This window comes from Cicer arietinum, chromosome 4 (assembly GCF_000331145.2).
Source record: "Cicer arietinum cultivar CDC Frontier isolate Library 1 chromosome 4, Cicar.CDCFrontier_v2.0, whole genome shotgun sequence".
Taxonomy (NCBI): Eukaryota; Viridiplantae; Streptophyta; class Magnoliopsida; order Fabales; family Fabaceae; genus Cicer; species Cicer arietinum.
In genome coordinates, this window is record NC_021163.2 from 62,746,620 (window position 1) to 62,767,573 (window position 20,954).

Below are 20,954 nucleotides of genomic sequence, written 5' to 3' on the forward strand. Positions count from 1 at the left end.
TTAATTCAAATATGTATTTTTTTTAATATTTAAAAATATTTAGAGGTGGGAGAAGAATAATCTTAAAACTTATATAATCTTTGAGGTAAAATCATGTATCGTTTTGACTTTTAAGTTTATTGAGTCGTTGTGACATTTTTTTTATTTAAATTAAAATATTTTATCTTTTTTTATAACAATTATTATTAATTGGAAAATTTTAAAATAAAAATTTGATTTAAGTAGTTTCTTATGAAATATTATCTCATATATTCTATCTTTTTGCTACAATTTTTTTTTATGATAAATTTTTAAAAATATTTAAAATAAAAACCTGTTTTGAATAATTTCTCTTAAAAATCTGTTTCTAAGGGATATCTTTTTGAAAAACATGTGATTTATATGAACGTGGAAAGTACTTTTTAATTTGTAGTTAATAATTTCAAAATAACTTCTAATATTTTTGAATAAATTCCCTCAATATTTTTTTTTTTTAAATTTATAACAAACTGATCCAATATCGTTATCATTAGAGCCTAAATCAAAACAATAGAAATAGTTATATAATTAGAAAAATTGGATTTCATACTTCCATATTTTAACTCCTACTCCCACATTTTCCCAAATTTGTACAAACTTCCAAAAATACTCTTGTAGAAAATACATATTATTAAAAAAAACCAGCTTGATTTTTGTACCCAACATCTATATTTTTGTTACATATCATAAATTGAGATTTTTAAATTTTTAGTATGAGAAATTCTTTTACATACCAAAAATTTTGTTTTTAAAATTTTCTGTATAAAAAATTTCTTCACAATTTTTTTTATATACAGATATATAACTTTTTCAGAATTTATGATATCAATTTTTTTTTCTCAATTTATTCTACATATCTGAAATTTCTAATATGCAAATTTTTCTTCAAAATTTTTCGTATATAAATTTTTTTTTGTTCTACATACTAAAAAATTTAAATATCTGATATGTTAATTTCCTAAACATGATTTTTGAAAGAAAAAAAATCATATTAAAAATTTCATATATATGTTGAGTAAATAATTGATCCAAAAATTTTGCAATAAAAAAAAAGATTAAATTTTTCAAGAATTATAAAGATCAAAGTGTGGGGTATAAAATTCAATTTTATATTATTAACATGTATACTAGGCTTGGAGGACACAAACCATCCAGCATGAATAGATACAGCCCAAACTAGTCTATTTGGGCTTTGGACAAGGTCTTAAAATAACTATAATTTTAAAATCAGATACTCATTAGTAGAGATTTGATGACATATAACTGTTCATCAGCAGTATTTACTATTTATTTCCAATGTTCCACTAATCACACAAAAAAACTGTTGTGCTCAAACTCAGTTCTAAATAAGTGGGAGCTTTTTATGTTCATGTACACAACACACAGAAGCTCTACGACTTGTAAATTGTAAATAGGGAAGAGAATAGGCTAGACCGTCCGTCAGAGGCTTATGGTCTGGCATATTTAATAAAAATGTTAGACTTAGGCCATTTTTAAAGCTTATTTATTTAAATAGGTCAGACTCAGACTTATAAAAAAACCTATTAGGTCTGACAGGCTGACCTATATATATTTTATTATTTATTATTATATTAATAATATTATTTCTTATTTTAAATTATATCAATTAAACAATTACTCAGTAAGCATTCCATATTCAGTAGTTGTTTCATATTCGGTAGCATTCCATATTTGGTAGTCATTTCATATTTGGTAGCTGTTCAATTAGTCAATCACTCAGTAGTCTTCCATATTTGTTTAAGAGGTAATAATGAGCGTGTTTGTTTCAAAAAAAAAATCTATTATTTGACACAAAAAATTATTTTTTAGGGTTTAAAGGATGTTTGTTTCATATTTTTTAAAAATTATTTTAAATAGGCTTCTAGGTCAGGCCAGACTTTTAAAAAGGTTAGGTCACGCAAAAAAAAAAAGCTTATGATAGGTCGTAGGCCAAACTTAGACCTAAAAAATATATCGTAGGCGAGGCTCAGGCCTTTCTAAGTCTGGCCTAACCTGACCTATTATCACCCCTAATTGTAAGATACAATATTTCTTTAATTTAAACTTAATTTATGGTTGGAAATCTCAATCTTCTATGCATCTTTTCTTCTGTATTTGATTTTGTATTCATTTTTTTTCTCTTATGTGCATCCTTTTCTTTATTATTATTATTATTATTATTATTATTATTATTATTATTATTATTATTATTATTATTATTATTATTATTATTATTGTAAGATAATGTTAGTGCACTTGAGTTAACAAAATAAAAAAAAATTGTCTTTAATGTATTTTGGGACAAGTCAGGTAATCTGAAAAGTGATTTAAATTCGATCATTTTTTTACTCTCTTTATTATGTTCTTTTCTTTTGCCTTCGTGTATTTTTGGATTGTCTGAGACTCATCCCGATGTTTATGGGTCGAGTTCATGTAACAAACCATATCTTTGTACACCTCTAATAGATATTAAAGATGTTTTGTTGCACTTAGGCTTATTGTTAGTTTCTCGTGCTCCTCCATAGTGATTTAGGCCTATGTCTTATTAATTATTCATGATATATAAATGAAAGAGTTTTCTACTACTTATTTTCACATATGGCTCTCATCTTCAATACATTTAAATTTTTTTTTTTTTTTACTATATATAAAAAATTAAAAGTGTTTTACTTTTCTGTTTTCACTCACACGCTCAAAATTTTAACCAATTTTTTTAGTATTTTTGGAACTTCCGAAACATTAGTTTTTTTTTCAAACTTTTTTTATTAATTTGAAACATAATTTCAGATTTTTTTTTAAAAATCGAATAATACAAAATTTCCAAAATAAAAAATTCCAAAAATAGAAAATTTAATTAATATTTTTGAAATAAAAATTAAAAATTCTATAATAGAAAATTTTCAAAATAGGATATTTCAAAAATTTAATTAATATTTATATTGTAAATACAATATGTTTTAAAAAATAATGTAGTTATTTTGATACAAAATTTACATTTTGAAAGTTTAAGTTAAATTACAAATTTTTGATACATTCAAACATTCATCTTTTTTTTAAGTTTTGAAATATCAAATTATGTTTTAAAAATTTGATTTTCAAAACTTTTAAAATTCATGTTTCAAATTTTTTGTCAAAGGTAAAAATTTCAAAAATATTTTACAAATAGAATAAATTTAATTTAAAATTTTTTAAATTAATTCAAACTTTCAAAAATAAATTTAATTTGTATTTAAAAAATATTATAATCAAATAAAGTTTTGAAAATTTAAATTTTTTTTAATAATTTTTGTTAAAGTTTCGAATATGTAAGTGAAAAGGAAAAAAAAAATCAAATTTTTATATATAGTGAAAAAGATAAAATAGTCTCTTAAAATATATTAGGGGTTGAGAGGTACAAGTGCCTGGAGTTAAAAATAGAAAACTCATAAATGAAATCTTCTTTTTCCACCTTAAGTTTTCTCAAGCGTCTTTAAATTTTATTGGCATGGGCTAATGTTGATGTAAATTTTACACGTCTAGATTCACCGGTTTAAACATATACTTTTCTATATTCGAGAACATTATAGATAAGAAAAGAAACACCCTATATAAATTTATCAATACATGATGTAGAAAATATATACAATGTCTCCCTAAAAAATATAATACAATAGTTAATATTTTATAAATAAATTAATCTGTATTTTTCTTTGAAGCTTAGAGTTCTCAATTAGTTTCTTAAATTTTAAAGTTTGCCTTTTAAACTAATTATATACATTTGTTTTATAATATTAACATTTTTAATACATTTTTAGATATTACATAAAAAAAGTTTGCTAATTTGCACCGGCTCATTTTTAAGTGATTGTAAATATGCAAAGTATAACTACATATTTACAAAATACCTCTTAAATTGTAGCTTATTAATTTACATGATACATCCACTAAAAATCCAGTGAGTGCAAGTTACGGTAACTTGGAGTAATTTGCGCCTTTACTCATTCTTTGGTGGATAATTAACAAGTTACAATTAATTAAAAAAAAAAACACATTTTAATATATAGATCGTTAATTTACATCTATAAAATATGCGAAAGATTCATGTAAATATACATCACTTTGATTTTAATTTTAGTAAAAAATATTATTTTAATTGAAAATTTTAATTTTAAAATATTTTTAATTTAATTTTTCATCACTATTTTTTGCTTGACTTGACATAATTTGATGACATGTCAAATAACTTATAATTCACCATTATTCACTATTAAAAATGTATTAATCTTTTAAATTATTTATTAACAATAGAAAACAATTGTTTTATAAAAAAAAAAAATGAAATTAGGTTCATAACCGAGCCAGGATCCCTCTAATGCTTCTCCCCCAAATACCCACTTTTACTTCAAAATTCCATTTGTAATGAAATAATTAAAAAAATAAAAAATAAATAGCCCATTGATATTAGAAATTAAAAAAATTATGTGAAGTGTGGTCACACTTTACAATTGTGCACCAACTGAGGTACAATTTATATAACCCTATAAATTGAAATCACCGTCGAAACATGATGAAATTTTAGTATTGGAGAAGCTAGCAGAATTCTAAGAAAGAGCAAGTGAAAAAATTATTCCTCCATAACGCCTTTCCTACTTTTGATGTGTGTTTTTATGTTTTTTTTTTTAATTACAATTTTAATTTATTTATTTTTATTAATTCACGAAATTGATATCTCTATTTTAAAAATCGATAATTTTGATCCTTTCATATAATTTTTTCTAAAAAATAACGACATGACATACTTTAAATAACGTGTCATACGATACGATGATTTAGAATGACTAATACTCATAAAATCAGAATAAAACACTGTATAAACTTAACTTTCAACTTCTAAATTTTTTTATATTTGTAATTTAATTAATGCTATATGAATACTTAATACATCCAAATAATTTTATATCATTGAATTGAATTGTATCTCATATTATTTAAAATACATCAAATCGTTATTTTTTTTAGTTTAAAAATCTCGTAGAGAGACTAAAACTGTCGACTTTTAAAATAGATTGACCAATTTCGTAAATTGATAAAAATGAAGGGACCAAAACTACAACAAAGTATTTTTTGTTGGAACCAAGTTGATTTTGTATTTAGAATTTTGATGATGATAAAAGTATTTTATGAGAACAATATATTTGATTTCACATAATATCAAAGAAGATTCGTGTAGATTGAAGATGTTGGAACCAAGTTGATTTTGTATTTAGAATTTTGATGATAATAAAAGTATTTTATGAGAATAATATATTTGATTTCACATAATATCAAAGAAGATTCGTGTAAATTGAAGAAAATCTAATATAAGATTTTATTTATATTTATATTTGAAGAAAATATAAAATAAGATTTGATTCAGATTATAAACTGAAGAAAATATTTGACCAAGTTGAAAAGAATATATAGTCAAGATTTGAAGAATATTTTATCAAGATTTTTCTACAACAAAATATGAGCAATATCAACCTCAAGAATTTACAAACTCAATATGAACAAAATACAAACAAAATCAATATAAAATAACTACTCATATTGGACTCCAAAATAATGAATTGCCCAAAGAACATATTATCAAAAAATATATTGTTCAAAATTATTTTTGAATAAGATAATTGTTGAACAATCTAGAAATGAAAATACAATTAAGAATTAAACAATGACTAAAATGAAACTCAAATTTAACTATATATATATATACTAAAGGCTGAAGAAGAAGATAATTGAAAATCATAAAAGAGTAGAAGAACTCATAAGCTCAAATTCTAAAATCATCTTAGAGTTTAAAGAGAGAAATACTTGTTCGAATTAGAATTATTTTTTGAGTGTTTCTTTTCTTAGAGTGCGAGAGTTGTTATTATTATCAGTTTGTTTAGAAGCAAACACATAAAGTTCCAATGTTTTGTATTCAACTCGATAATGGTTTAAGTCATTCTTCAATATGAGGTTGTGAAGTTATTATGAGGAGACTTGACTTGTAGTGTCAAAATGGTTAACGTTCCTCAAAAGTATGGGGTTGTTAGGCTATTTGGGAAAACTAGTTTGGAGGGTCAGGTGCTTTGTAATTCAAGGTATTTGAATTAATAGATTAAAGTTTTCTGAATGATGGGACTTGATGTAGCCAAATTATTGGTGAACTTGAAAATATTACGTGTGAAATTACTTATGCTTTCATTGTTTGATGTCGCTGAATTTGATTGATTCTTATATAAGTAATTCATAAAAATCAATTAACCTTCATCAAATTAACAAAAAGTTAGCAACTTTGACAAACACAATTCAACCTTCATTCTCGTGTTTGCACGTTCATTTTTTTTCTTTCATCTTCCCATTCAGAACATAAGACAACATAAATAATCGATTTAAAAACAACAAAAATTAAAGATCTTCCGTAAAAAACATAACTGACCAAATCAAAAATTGAATTAAATTTAAAAAAATTGTAGACATCATTTTGATTTGAAAAATATCATTAAGACACTTTTTTAACACACTTCTTCTTATTGATTAAATTTTATACGGGGCCTATTACATTACATGTAACCTATAAAAATTTGGTAGATTCTGTTGAGATAAAATTCCAAAATTAATATTTTGATGATAATTAAACAAAAGGTTAATTAAGACTTATATTTATGATTCAAAGTGTTTTGTTATTTAACATGTGTATTTAAGTGTGTTAAAACAAGATAAGTACCAAGCATTACAAAACATATCTTATTAAAATCAAGAAAGCAAAATAAGTAAAACGAATAACGTTCTTGACAGAATTCTGGAAAACGAAGAACGTTCTCCACATGTGCCATAAACAAGAATGATAAGATTTTTATGAGAAATATTAGATCCAAGAAGTGTAATTCATTCCATATCTTCATTAGAAATATATAAGGATCAATCTAAGCAAAAATTACTTTAGAATTCAAAGGTTCAACACTTTGCCTCTCAAAATACCTTAAGCAATATCATTCTTCAAGTTAAGCAAATGCAAGTACAAACTGACAAACTATAAAGGACATTGTTGTTGTACCTTCAAAATAGACATGCACACGTGATTCAAAGCTTGTAATCATTTCAGACAACTGTCAAGATATAAATATAAGTCAGCTCATCTCAAGACAAATTTGAAGAACGTTCTTGGATCACAAGAACATACATGGTTTCAATAAGAACATTTTTACTTTATGCTTGATCTTATCAATTCACTTACTCATGACAACTGACATACTTCAAACGGTTAAATGAGTTGTCATAAACTCTCTTGAAGCCTACAAATAAAGCTTCACAATGAAGAACAAATTAGAACTCATAATACCAAACAAAACATCACTCATTCAAATCATACTCGAGTTTCTCAATTCATTTTAAGTTGCAGTTCCATTCTTAGTGTGATATTATAATCAGTGTAAGGTAACATGTGGAAACCCTTTATAGTATAAAGGTAGAACTCTGTAATAGATCAAAATTGATCTGTGAAAAATTGTGTGAAAACAAAAAACGTTCTTGCTTTGAGCACTTAGTAGAAAATGTCACATTTGTGAGGACTAGACGTAACCCGTGTTAGGTGAATCATGATATATGCTTGTGTGATATCTCTATCCCTATCTTTATCTATTCTTTGTCTTACAATCAGTTTTTATATTGATAAATTGATATTGTTGTTTTTCCACTAACCAAAAACGTTCTTCATTTGTAATCAAGATCAATCTTGAGTTAAACATTTCCATTTTTTAAACTAGATTTTTTTAAAATTGACAATTATAATTCAAACCTCCATTCCTTATGATTGATATTGTTACTTCATATTCCACATAAGTTTTAACTAATACGTAGAAGTGTGTTGAGAATGTTATAGAAAAAAGTGTGTGCAATCGCATATTCATATTTTTTTTATGGGAGGCAACAATATTTTTGACTAAAAAAAATTATTAACTCTTGGCTAAACAAAATTCAAAATTCATTAGAGCTTTTACAATTTACAAAATCCATTATAAAATTTTATATTCTAATAATATTCAATAATTTTTTTATTGTAAATACTATTAAATATGTTATTTTTTCTCTATATAATTAACAAATTATTCGATTTTATGATTACACATAAAAGATATATATATAATTTTAACGTATGTCTGAAACTAGAAGGTTCTTTTGGAGATTTAAAATAAATATTATAATATTATGATAAATAATTTTTTTTATTTTCTTGTGTGAGTGAGGAACTCCGTTAAACATACAGATCGGTCTCGAGTGTGAGTAACTAGAAGTTCTCTTTTGATGTTTCAGTAGAGTCGACATAAAGGCTGGTTAAAACTTTGGAACTTCAAAATTCAAAATTCAAAAATTCAAAATCCAACTCCTAAGTTCCCATAGCGCCGTGCCAGCGCCTAGCAATTGCAATCGTACGTTGGTTGAATCCTTCATCAAGCAATGGAAATTTTGAAACTTCATTTGTTTCTTTTCAAAAAAACAAACTTCATTTGTTTAATTATTATTATTAATTGTTTTAGAATACCTGTATATGTCTCCGGGTCAAAGAATCAAGATGTACCTAAAAATGATTTAACAATTATTCCATAATAATAAAGAATATCTTAATCATTTCTATATTAGCTTTACCAAAAAAACACTTTTTTTTATATATATAAATATAATATAATTATACATCGATATATTATTAAATCTTCATGTAAATTTACAACTTTCCGTAATCGATACAAATAAATTAATCTCATACATAATATTTGTTTTAGATGTGTCAAAAAATAATTTTATCACAAAACTATAGATCATCATATCATAAAATATTAATAAATATTTGATATTTTTGAGATTACATGTTCCAATATCCATTTTCTTGCATTTATTGTGTGAGATTTGGCATTAGAGTCTTAAAAAAAATATTAATATGCTCATAATTACAATATTTATTATTTTAAAAATAATTATTATACAAATTAAATATTTATAAAATTAGAAAATTAAAAATTATTATTAGTATAAAGACTTTTACACTGCAATATATACGAATTAAACTAGTCTTTTCAAAAGAAAATTGTGTGTCTGTGTGGTATATATGGTGCGCGTAAGACTTTTTCTTGGGAGTTGCGCTCCGTCGTATCCTCTGCTACCAGTCTCCATCACTTACCTGTAACCTTTCATAAAACCGCCTGCAACTTCCGTTTAGTTTACACGTGGCACAAAATCAATAGAAATCCCCACGGCAATCCAATGAGGTCTCCCATACCCTATTATATATTGTCGACGACACCACTACTTTTCTTTTCTAAAAATTGTCCACCTTATTAGTCGAGTCACACACACACACACACACCAAATACCAAACACAAACGCTAACAAAAATATAAAAAGAAAACTAAAATGAACATTGATTTCAAATCCGCTATTCAACTCTAAAAAAAAAAACCAAACAACGATACAAAGATGTTGAATCTGACACAGAGTTAGTGAGAGAAACTAGTTTCTATTACGAATTACGAATCCTGCAACTTTCAATCTCAACCGTTCGTTTCGTTCTATTGATAGTTCATCACAGCCGTGGATGGGCCAAACAGCTTCCACGGCCACCGTCGCTTACCGCCGGGAAAGCGTACAAGGCCATCGATCTACAAATACCACAAAAACAACCAGATCTACCGACTTAGTGTTTCCGATGACCGCCGGCGAAGACGAAGATGATAACAGAGATCCGGTTCACGGTGAAAACTCCGATTATATATCAGATCTACCTGACGAGTGTTTAGCTATAGTGTTTCAGTCGCTGAGCTCCGCCGATCGGAACCGGTGTTCACTCGTCTGCCGGCGGTGGCTTCTGGTTGAAGGACAGAGCCGTCAACGTTTATCGTTAAACGCGCAATTGGATCTTCTTCCGGTAATTGATTCTCTCTTTACTCGATTCGATTCGGTTACGAAACTCGCGTTGAAATGCGATCGTAGATCTGTTAGCATAAGAGACGACGCACTCGTTTTAATCTCCGAGCGTTGCCCTAATCTCACGCGCCTTAAGCTCCGCGCGTGTCGCGAACTTACCGACGCTGGAATGGAAGGTTTCGCTAAGAACTGTAGAGGATTGAAGAAACTATCGTGTGGATCTTGCACTTTTGGATCCAAAGGTATGAACGCGATTCTCGATAACTGCGCCGCGCTGGAAGAATTGTCGGTGAAGCGCCTCCGTGGAATTGCGGAGACTGCGGTGGCGGAGCCGATTGGGCCGGGAGTAGCCGCGGCGTCGTTGAAGACGATTTGTTTGAAAGAGCTTTACAATGGACAGTGTTTTGGTTCATTGATTCTTGGAGCTAAGAATCTAAAGACATTGAAGCTTTTTCGATGTTCGGGTGATTGGGATACGCTTTTTCAGCTCATGGCGGAAAGGGTTAAGAGCATGATTGTTGAGTTTCACTTTGAGAGGCTTCAGATTAGTGATATTGGATTGCAAGCTATTTCATACTGTTCCAATTTGGAGATTTTGCATCTTGTTAAAACACCTGAATGCACTGATATTGGACTTGTTACAATTGCTGAAAGATGCAAGCTTTTGAGGAAGCTTCACATCGATGGTTGGAAGGCAAATCGGATTGGGGATGAAGGGTTAATTGCTGTTGCTAAATTTTGCCCTAATTTACAGGAATTGGTGCTTATTGGTGTTAACCCTACAAAAGCTAGTTTGGAAATGTTGGCATCTAATTGCCCTAATTTAGAGAGGTTGGCTTTGTGTGCAAGTGATACTGTTGGTGATCCTGAGATATCTTGCATTGCTGCTAAGTGTTTGGCTTTGAAGAAACTTTGCATTAAGAGTTGTCCTGTTTCTGATCATGGGATGGAAGCTTTGGCAAATGGGTGCCCTAATTTGGTGAAAGTGAAGGTTAAGAAGTGTAAGGGTGTTACCCCTGAGGGTGGTGATTGGTTGAGGCTCACTAGGGTTTCTGTTGCTGTTAATTTGGATACTGTCGAAGCGGAACACCAAGATGCTAGTGCTAGTGATGGTGGAGCACAAGAGACTGGCATAGAGTTTCCTCCAATGCCTGGCAATACAGCAGCGTCTTCATCGACAAGTAATGCATCAAGAAGTACTGTTCGATCGAGTTCATTCAAGCAAAGGTTAGGACTTTTGTCTGGGAGGAATATAGTTGCTAGTACATTGAGAAGATGGTCAGGTGGTAACACTAGTGCTCGCCATGGTTAGAGACAGAGAGCATAAGTAAGCTAGCTGTCTTTGTTCATTTTTCAATATTATTATCGTCTTGTATCATTTGATTTTTCTATATCTTGTAAAACATTTGGAATTTGAAATTTGAAATTTGAAATTTTTGCCGTGTGGTGTTTATTAGCTTTTGAATTGAATCTTCACGGTTAAGGGTCAATGATATTTTTTTCCCCTACAGTTGTTTTTGGTGCTATACTTTGTATGATAAACTCACTCACGGGTCGTCTCACCCATCCTGCGTATATCATACATTGTTTCTCTGATTTGTCTCTTGATGATTTTCTTGGTTGGATTCCTAGATGCACTGGACACTACAGTGTGTATAAGATGATGGAGGTTAAGGATGTCTGGCTTTTGTTTGATTTATGAGTTTGATATTGAATGGCAAAAGATATTCCTTGTTTTCTGGATATATCTTGGTGACTGCTACCGATGCCATTGTGTAAGAAAGCAAGATTCTTGAGAAGGGGATCAACAGATCTCTTAGAATTGCAGCCTCCACGCATTTGAAGCAGTCACGCCATCTTGGTATGATGAATCTTGTGTGTTTGAGAATAATGTATTTAACGGAATTACATGATTTAGGTTGTCACATTAAGATTACTAGATTAGACCGTTCAAGTTATGACTTAGATAAATTGCGTTTAAATACTAAATTAGAGTGGGAATTGTCTGATCTTGCATCCATGATCTTATTATTACTACTATATGTAAAAAAACTCAACACCATTGTTTATTTTGTTTGGGTCAACCGATATGTTTGCAACAAAAATAATATGGCTTATATGTATCCTAATTGATCCATTCCAAAACTAGATTTCTTGCCATTTCACCCTCAAAATAATGTTTCCTCAACGCCTCCTACAAATGCTCAACATGGGCCTGTCGGCTTACACTATAAATGAGGATGTCATAAGACAATGGTAAAATAAACGTTGTATTCTGTTTGACGGAGTAAAACAAACATCCTTAGGATAGGATCTAGATTTTATATTCATAACTGATTGAAATGGGCATTGGCCAACACGTCTTCTATGTATTATAAAGGTTGTCTTTTTCAAGTGTATAATCAAATTATCTTCTTTCCCACTAACTTGATGTTATCGTCACTTCAAATCTAATTTACTGAAGATAATAGATCTATAATCTATCTGTAGTTAGAATGAGATATTTATTATAGATGGTGATCTTATTGAAAGTCCTGTCAATAGTACAAAACCGTCAATTATCATTTTTTTCTTACTAAGTTAAATGAATTGCAAAAGTTAAACTAGACTGAATGAGGCCCACAACAAGCATATTGGTGGCAAACTTCTCAATTGCATCATTTTGATGACGTGAACATACAAATTCAAACTACATCTTTTAAGAGTTTATTTTCGAACTATATAATTTATATGAACGTGTTTTAATTGAAACTATATATTCTTTCAGATGTGTACATTTAAAGTCAAAGGATGAGAAAAGTCCCTCACAAATTTGAGACCCCTCAATTCAATATCATTTGACATCCAAATTCATTTTTCCAATATACCTTTTAAAGGTTGTGTTTGCTGTAGGATGTTTTGTAGTCTTGGTGAAATCATGTCGATAATTTCGTTTCAAGAAATGGAATAATTCACTTAATTCTAATAAAATTCTTGATTGATTCAATTTTATATTTTAAAAATACGATCTTTTTCTAAATATTCGCAAGTGAAGTCAAAAGAATTATGGAAAAACTATTTATGATTATGTATTAGATTTACCAAAATACGGGTATAATTTCATAATGTCGTGACGTTTTTTTCTCCCCACGGGAAGTTTCTCACATGTGGGCATGTGAATGAAATTTTAGCATCACAAATCATGAGCTGAAACCAAAAGCTCTTCGTTATACTCTCTTGTTATTTCATCATCACTCAACACGTATATATTACTAAATTGATGCATCCCAAGAGAACTGATTAGCTTGAATGAGTAATAAATCACATGGCCATATAAAGAGAAACAGAACTACATGAAAGATATTCTTACACCAAACCTGTAGGCATCCTTTAAATTATCGCGTAATAGAAAATGACAATAATTAAGCATAAGAGTCTCAGGTTCTAAAATAAAATTATAACATACACCTGTATGTACGCAACCTTGTCTAACTTAAAATGGTTCACCCATCAGCACTTGAAATTACATAATGTTCAGTGAATCAATTCAAGACTGATAACAAACACCTGTTATGTGTATTCCCTACGCATGCAGCAGTGCCTGTTGAGAGTTGAACAATGGAGGGGGGTAGTTATACTATTTTGTTTTCTTCTCTTTTGCAGCCTGAGGCTTTTGGTACATCGCCATCTGACTTAAGATGGTAAAATTTGTTGCAACACTAATTGCATAGCCCAGTAGAACTTCAAAAGAATTAAGGAAACATTCATAATTATTATACATAACACAGTCAAGAAACAAATACACCGCGGCAAGACTGCTATACAGACAAAAATGTCAATAAAACTTAGGCACAGAACTTTGGAAGTCAAGAAGATGAAAAACATGATTTTCAAACAAGAAAAAAAATAAGTTTGCTAATTAAACATTGCCAAATGCCTGAGCAGACACAATTCCAAAAGTTTGTTTCGACATACTGGAATAATAAAAACTTAGTAAAATATGTTCAACTTCATCAGCAAAATGATAGAAACAATATGATTATGAAAGTGGCTTTCAATAGTAGTAACAAACTTGAAAAGGAAGAAACTATTGAAAAATAACCATTTTCTACGAATAAATTAGAAATTTACAGTTGGCATCACAGAACATTTTTATACACGTATATATAAGCAACAAAAAATGAACTTTGGGTTTTCTGCTTCATAAGGATTAAGAAAAGCTAGTCTGTAGTGTTTGAGTTCTCGAGTGATCTACAATCTTGTTCATTAGATCATCCAAGAGATCTGTATATGAATGTGACTTGATAAATAAATTATTAAGTATCTCTGTGACTAAATAATGAACAAAAGTAACGCTCTCATAGACTCATCCTTAAGAAAAATGAGCATCCATTCTTGGAGAGGGAAATACACAAATTCCATCGAACAGGAACCTATGTTTTCTGGTGTAGGGGGCCATAAATATTGCAATATAACTGTTACTCTATCTCCCTCTCAAAGAAAAATTTAATTTTTTTAAGAGAGAGATGAGTATCCAAATCCTAACACTCAATACGAAGTGTTTCACTCTACTCTTCAGCTACAAATAGTGGTCTGGCTAGTTTTGTCTTCAAATTTTCAAATGCCGATTTTAGAACAGCTTCATAGAAAGGGGAAGATGAGAATGGGTATTTCAAAATTTCAAAATGTGCATGTTTGTTTTTGATGCAAACCCAGATTACATAAACAGTAAATGGAAGAAAACATAGCAATAATGGACAATGAAGAGTGTATTATTTCTGAAAATCAAAGGAAAAAAATACAATAGGATGAAGATCCTATTTCCACAAAGCTAAGCTCCTTCAGAGAACCAATGCTCTCTCCCCTAACAAAGTGAATGATTCTACTTGATACCTTCCTCTCTCCCCTCATCATCCTTATACAACTCATTTACCACTTTTCTCTTCACTCTCACTCACGTGGATATTCCCATTATTCCTTCTCTATTTAACATAAACTCTCCACACTATGGGCCTAGGCAACCAATGCACTGACTGTCCCTTTGAACCCACCATCTCATTTGGGGTCCTATCAGTTATGGAGTTGGGAAGGCTCTTAAATGGGAGTTTGATCAAGGCTACATTTCTTTGGTCTGGTAAAAAGTGCCTTGGAATGTGGTTTTTTCCCATCGGCTTCCACAGAAATTTAAACTGAACAGGCAAACACTTGTTCTGATGTAAACCATGTCAACAATATCTACCATCAAAGCATGGAAATCCAACAGTTTTTTCTCCAGGGCCAACTAAAACACCTTTTGGCCATTAGCTTAACTCCAACATTCATGCACTATAAACTCATCCACAATGGCACAATCACAAAAATACTTCCCGAGAAAAGTTAAAGAAAATTTAAGATTCACATGAACCCATAAGACAAAAGGAAAAGGAAACTGATATTGTTGAGATTTCTCAAGCTTAATTGCTAAAAAATGTGACTTCTATATTGAAGATGGAAAACATGGATCAAACAATTGATTTTTGGACTGAGAGGTTTACTAGAAAAGAAGAGGTGGGGACCTGCTTTTACCTTGCAGAGAAGAGTTAGTGAAACTTGAATGAGAAGGAAACAAAGCTCTCAAGCCAACAATAGGGGACAATAACAATTTCAGGAAAGCAATACCAAATACTGAGAATTAAAGATGAGGCAAAAGGGGAAGATAAATATTCAGTCCTATCCGTGGGTGCATGTTTGACTGGCAATATATACAGAAAGAATGTAAATAAATTTGCAGCGAAGCTATTGAAGAGGACTGTGTACATAAGATAAATTTGGCTGAAGAGGACTACTGAAACTTTCTTCAAATTGTTTCTATTTTTCTGTAGTCAAAATTGAGATAGAGACATCTTGCAATCTAACGGGTCCTTACTTTTAAAGCACTACTATTAACACCAATAACTGATTTGATATTCATTAATGATGATAACAAAAACAAAAGAAATGACGATGAAAACAAACTAAGAAAGGATACCACTTTTTGGGGCATTTTCTTGGATGGTGGTGAATACTCTAACTGCAGCAAATATAAACAAAAACTTTAGTATGCCAACAAATGAAAACTGTAACCTAAATTCTATTAAATTAAAGATGTACTGGCTTACCCATTGAACCTCCAAAATTCATAAAAGAAGTTAAGAAGCTAAGCTCCCCTGTACTTTTATTCTGCACAGACCAGATTTACCAGTGACAAATAAGAATGGTGAAAACAAATTGCTGACATACTTCATTGATTAAATACAACATTTTGGAAATAAATAATCTAAAATGCACAATGAGGCATAACATGAAAAAATCAGCACATCCAAATCAACAGAGTTGACCGGATTCTAGCCTTTCATTACACAAGAGCAATAAAAGCACCCAGTTTTCTTCAAGATGCAGATAGGATGGCAACACATCATACTTAGAAACCATGTTATCGTGTAATCAATGTTGTCAAACTCAAGGTTCTACACAATCATTAAACTCAAGATTGATACAAAAGTAATGGTTAAAACATCTATCATAGTATCTAAATGTCATTTAACAGTATGTTCATAGTAATTATTCAACATTTCTAATAAATATTCAGTAAGCAGTCACAGGACCAGACCAGACCAATTAAAAAATGGACAAATTCACAACACGCAAGATATTTTCACAACTCAGCCAACAAAAGAGTATAATAAGAACAAAATTGATGGACAAATTGACCATGGTTCAAAATTACTAAGGGAGAAGAATGGTAGGAATGGGTTCCCTAGATGGAACTGGCTTAAGCTCAGTAGAGCTAGGTTTCAGACTTTCACGCTCATCAGAGTTGAATTCATTCACCTTGTTGGCCTGTTGGGTTCATTGCAAACTTGCAATGGTGAGTTTGTTTATGTTTCTCATTTCTTCACTTCGTTTATACTAGGAGTTATGGGGTTGAGACTCAATACAAGATCATTCAGATCCTCTGCAGATGGTTCGCATTGATGCATGTGTGGAATTGAGTACTATAACACACAACAGTGACATTGAAGTTTTGTGCACTGTGGAGCCCTATCATGAAATTTTATAGGGGAGAAATAACCATTATGTTGTAAACTCGTGATTCTATGCAAGTCTATCTGAGTCTACCCAAATTTACATGAAACAATTTTATCAGCAAGTTAGCTCAATTTTAATAGCAAGAGTTGAAAACTTGTATGAATGTATGAGTTAGCTTGAGAGTTTCATAACCATATATCTAACTAGTTTCAAGTTGATCATAATTAAATGTACAACAAAATATCTCATTTACCATTTGCTAAAAGGGAAAAAGTAGCCATTTTGACCGGAGAATCATGTATCATATAAGCATGTAAAAACTAGAAAACAAATAAGTTTTAAAATTTCACGACAACTAGGTATTTTCTCCAACACATACAAAAACAGCCCTTCGTGTTTCCACTTACAGAAAAGTTTTGCCATATTTGTGGGATCCTTGCAAACAGAAATATTGCATGCTGAGATGCCTGCAAAAGATCAAATTGGCATCAAGAAATGTTGGCCATAGAGCACCTTATACCCTAATTATGCAATGGAGGGGGGGGCAATTGAGCTAAGGGTTAAAGGACCTTGGTGAAAGAGAAAATCTATAAAAAAAATTATGCAATAAAGACTAAAATGCTCGACACTACGAATTAACAAAGGAATACAGCAGACAGCCAGACACACTTGGAGAAAAATTTCAGCAGCAAATGCATGGTGAACATAAAGTTATGAAGTTATTACTCACATACAAGGCCTCAAAGAGAAGAGGATCAATTTGACCAGCTAAGATAGTGGGTGCTACAGCACAATATCTGAAAACCAATGTATCAAGGAAATGATCGAGAATATTTGATTATATTGCATAATGTGAGAATGAAAACTCAGTGCTTTTGCAAGCAAGTAGGAATAGGATACATCAATGGCCGAATCCATGTGGTTGTACTCAAAGGTTGAGAAAAGTAGTAGATTATGGCAACCAATACAAACGCTGTATCACAAACGTAGAGGACAAAGCAAGTTAGACTAATTCAAGAAAAACAAGATAGCTATATCTAACAAAAGATAGAGTCATACAAGTTGCATGAAGTTTAAATTTGGTTTAACTTTTATAGAAGCTAAGACCTTTCAGATCACAAGCAATCCAGCCTACATCTCTAAGAAATTCCTAATTCCAATGATTAAATTTTACAACAGTTGTTTGTAGAAAGGGCATTTGAACTAAGGTCCTTGTTTCCCTTAAGAGTTTACTTGGTCTTCCTCTACCTTTGTTTATTGGACTACTATTATCCACATGATGAACTATCCTTATTGGGATCTCAATAGGTCTTTTTCACATGACTACAGAACCATCTTAGGTCAGAATCTGTAATTTGTTTGTCGCTAGTGCTAATATCCCCATTGTTCCACAAATATATTAATTCCTATCTTATCTTTTCTAGCATGTCTATTCATCCACCAGGACACTTAGCTCGTGCTTTTATTAGCACTTTACTTCCCAGCAACTCAAGCCGTTAGCATTCCAAAAAAATGCCCGAACCTGCCTTTCTCTTGGCTTTTTGAATTATATTTGTTTATTATACTCCCTTTTCAGCCAATTCTTTAGTAACACCTCACTTTGATTCAACCCTCATCTCAACCCTGTTCAAAAGTGGATGATATAACCCAATGGTTGAACAGAATGTTGAAAAATATATAGTCACCAAAGAATAAGCAAAAACAAAATTGAAAAACATAAGTGCACCTTGTATCAAAAGAAACAACAATTCTCCATAAGCCGAAAAAGGAAGGCCTTTGTGAAGACAGTAAGCCAGTGATATGGTATATCCAACAACTTCAAGCTCAAACGACAACAAGCTAAGTCCTCGCACACTTCGATGCTTCAAAATTTTCAAAATCTGAGCTTCACAAGATCAACACAATTAGAAAAAACCTAGTTTGATTTCAAAATGTGAAGAAAATAAGTACATGATTTGATTCAATCTTGCAAAAGACAAAGTGATTCCATAAATATAAATTAATGTGACCTGCTTGATCGTTTTAGAGTATAATTGTTTTTGGCATCAAAATTGACAATAACTTGAAACAGATTTTCGGAGTTTGTGCATCCAAATATAAATTTTAGCCTCAAATTTATTACTGCGTGAATATATCCAAACATATATATATTTCAACTCTCTAGTAAACAAAATAAAATGATAAAAAATCAAGTAATTCAAAATCAAAATTTGCCAAAGGAGAACTAATCTCACACTAAACACGCTTAAATCAACATTTATCGAACAAAACAACACAATCGTTAACAGCAAATGAATATTTCCTTTGAACCAGTGAATACAGCAAATAAAACTCACGAATTAACACAGCGAGAAACAGTTAGAACAATTTGCTTAATAAGTTAGGTTTTGCATGTGCACAACAAACTATGAAACTATTAAAATCTCATCGATTAATTTTGTTTTCCTAAACCGTAAATAAATTGAGAGAAGAGAATATAGTAAAGGATTGCGGAAATGGTAAATAGAGAGAATAGAAGAGAGGAGTGCCTGAGGGAGTTTGACGGTGGTGGAAGCGGCGACGATGGCGTAACCGAGGAGTTTGGAAATGAGAGGAAGCAAGCATTGTTTGTGAGGAAAGTTTCCGTTACGAAGAGATCCAATTGCACAACTCAAATCAATCCCTAGATATTGTTGAATGATAATTAACAGATATTCCATTGATCTCTCTCTCTCTCTCTCTCTCTCTGATCTCTTTCGATTATCGATTGTCAATCCAATGCAATTCTTTCTTTCAACGCCCTTTCTTAGTTTTCAGTTTGTGAACAAGATATTCATTTACTGTGATTTCTCTCTTTTGTTTTTTTAAGGGTTTAATTTGTATTATATTACTTTATATTCTTAACCACTCATGTTTATTGCCTTAAAAAATTTATTATTATATAAATTAAATATTTTTAAATATATTATTATTGATAGTATATATAAAATAACTTTTTTTCTTCAGTTTTTATAAATTGACTTGTATATTTCCTTAAAAGAAGTTGACTGGTAGGTATTTTTGGATTATTTATAAAGTATTATATTCTTAATTTTTTATTTTATTTTTAAAATATATTTAATTTTCAAGATTTTTTTACAGAAATTTAATGGTAACAGAACACAGGATATATTTTTTAAGCTTTTAGGGACATGGAGAATATAAAATTATTTGAAACATACCTTCAATAACATCTCACTTTTATAGATATATAGAGAGTCGTTTTAAAATTAATATAATAATTTATCAAAAAAATAACTAATTCAATAAAATAATATTCTTATGTATTTTGATTGGATATATGATAAAAAAAATAAAAGGTTACACATATCACGTAAAATAAAAGCAATTGTTTGTCGAGCAAAACAGGAGGATAATAATCAATAACATACATATTTAGAGTTTGAGAATGAGCAAAACTTGTTAACGAATCTGCAATAAAATTTGTTTTTCTATAAATGTGACAAAATACGCATTTCTCAACTAAGTGTTAAAGATCTTTTTGATGCAAGAGAATTGTCAAAGAGAGATATAGTAGAGAGAAAGAGTAGAGAAATGCTGATTTCTCTTGTTTGGAACAAACGAGAAAGAGAGACAAAATTGATCTAGAGTTCGTGAATTTATTATTTGTTTTCCTTTCAAACCCTTTCACACAATTCACTTTCTTTTTTATCATGTTGTTTTTATGTTACGTATGTTTCGTTTTTCACCATGGATTCATTTAATTAATAGTTAAATTAAATTTATAATAAATTTAATTAAGTAATTGAGTTAATCAATTAATTGATTAAATTTAAATAAAAATAAAATAGTTTTAATGAAAGCATTTTTGTTTCAAAGGCATTATTGTATTTTTAAAAACAATTAATATTACTCTTTTATCTATTTCCCCTTTTCTCTGTTTCTTTTATATCAAATAATACATCAATTCTTTTTTATTTCTCAAATATTTTTCTCTTCTCACACTCTTT

The 20,954-nt window shown here is 30.0% G+C and overlaps 2 protein-coding genes across 3 annotated transcripts; one reads left to right on the top strand and one right to left on the bottom strand.

Annotated features, from left to right (window-relative positions):
• The first annotated feature begins 9,188 nt into the window (after nt 1-9,188).
• LOC101492984 (F-box protein At1g47056-like) lies at nt 9,189-12,008 on the top strand. Its single transcript, XM_004498963.4, has 2 exons — nt 9,189-11,266; nt 11,572-12,008. The coding sequence occupies exon 1, from the start codon at nt 9,611-9,613 to the stop codon at nt 11,249-11,251; it is 1,641 nt and encodes a 546-aa protein (XP_004499020.1). The 5' UTR covers nt 9,189-9,610; the 3' UTR covers nt 11,252-11,266; nt 11,572-12,008.
• A 1,210-nt stretch (nt 12,009-13,218) lies between these two features.
• On the bottom strand, nt 13,219-19,808 carry LOC101493316 (mannose-P-dolichol utilization defect 1 protein homolog 2). Of its 2 annotated transcripts, none has more exons than XM_004498964.4 (8): nt 19,494-19,807; nt 18,692-18,845; nt 17,866-17,938; nt 17,696-17,762; nt 17,373-17,432; nt 16,056-16,116; nt 15,926-15,967; nt 13,219-13,659 (listed from the first exon to the last, which is right to left on the bottom strand). In XM_004498964.4, exons 1-8 carry the CDS (start codon nt 19,662-19,664, stop codon nt 13,556-13,558), a joined length of 732 nt encoding a protein of 243 aa, XP_004499021.1. In that variant the 5' UTR covers nt 19,665-19,807; the 3' UTR covers nt 13,219-13,555. The 2 variants fall into 2 exon arrangements, with proteins under 2 accessions (XP_004499021.1, XP_027189725.1); XM_027333924.2 differs by lacking the exon at nt 13,219-13,659 and adding an exon at nt 14,641-15,280 and having other exon boundaries at nt 19,494-19,808.
• Between the last annotated feature and the right edge of the window lie 1,146 nt (nt 19,809-20,954).

Coding starts and splice junctions, on each gene's coding strand:
- LOC101492984 (XM_004498963.4), top strand. CDS start 9,611: ATGGGCCAAACAGCTTCCACGGCCACCGTCGCTTACCGCCGGGAAAGC.
- LOC101493316 (XM_004498964.4), bottom strand. CDS start 19,664: ATGGAATATCTGTTAATTATCATTCAACAATATCTAGGGATTGATTTG. Junction 17,763..17,865: donor ACATGGATTCGGCCATTGAT/GTATCCTATTCC, acceptor ATTGGTTTTCAG/ATATTGTGCTGTAGCACCCA. Junction 13,660..15,925: donor AGAAAATGCCCCAAAAAGTG/GTATCCTTTCTT, acceptor ATTCTTTTGAAG/TTCTACTGGGCTATGCAATT.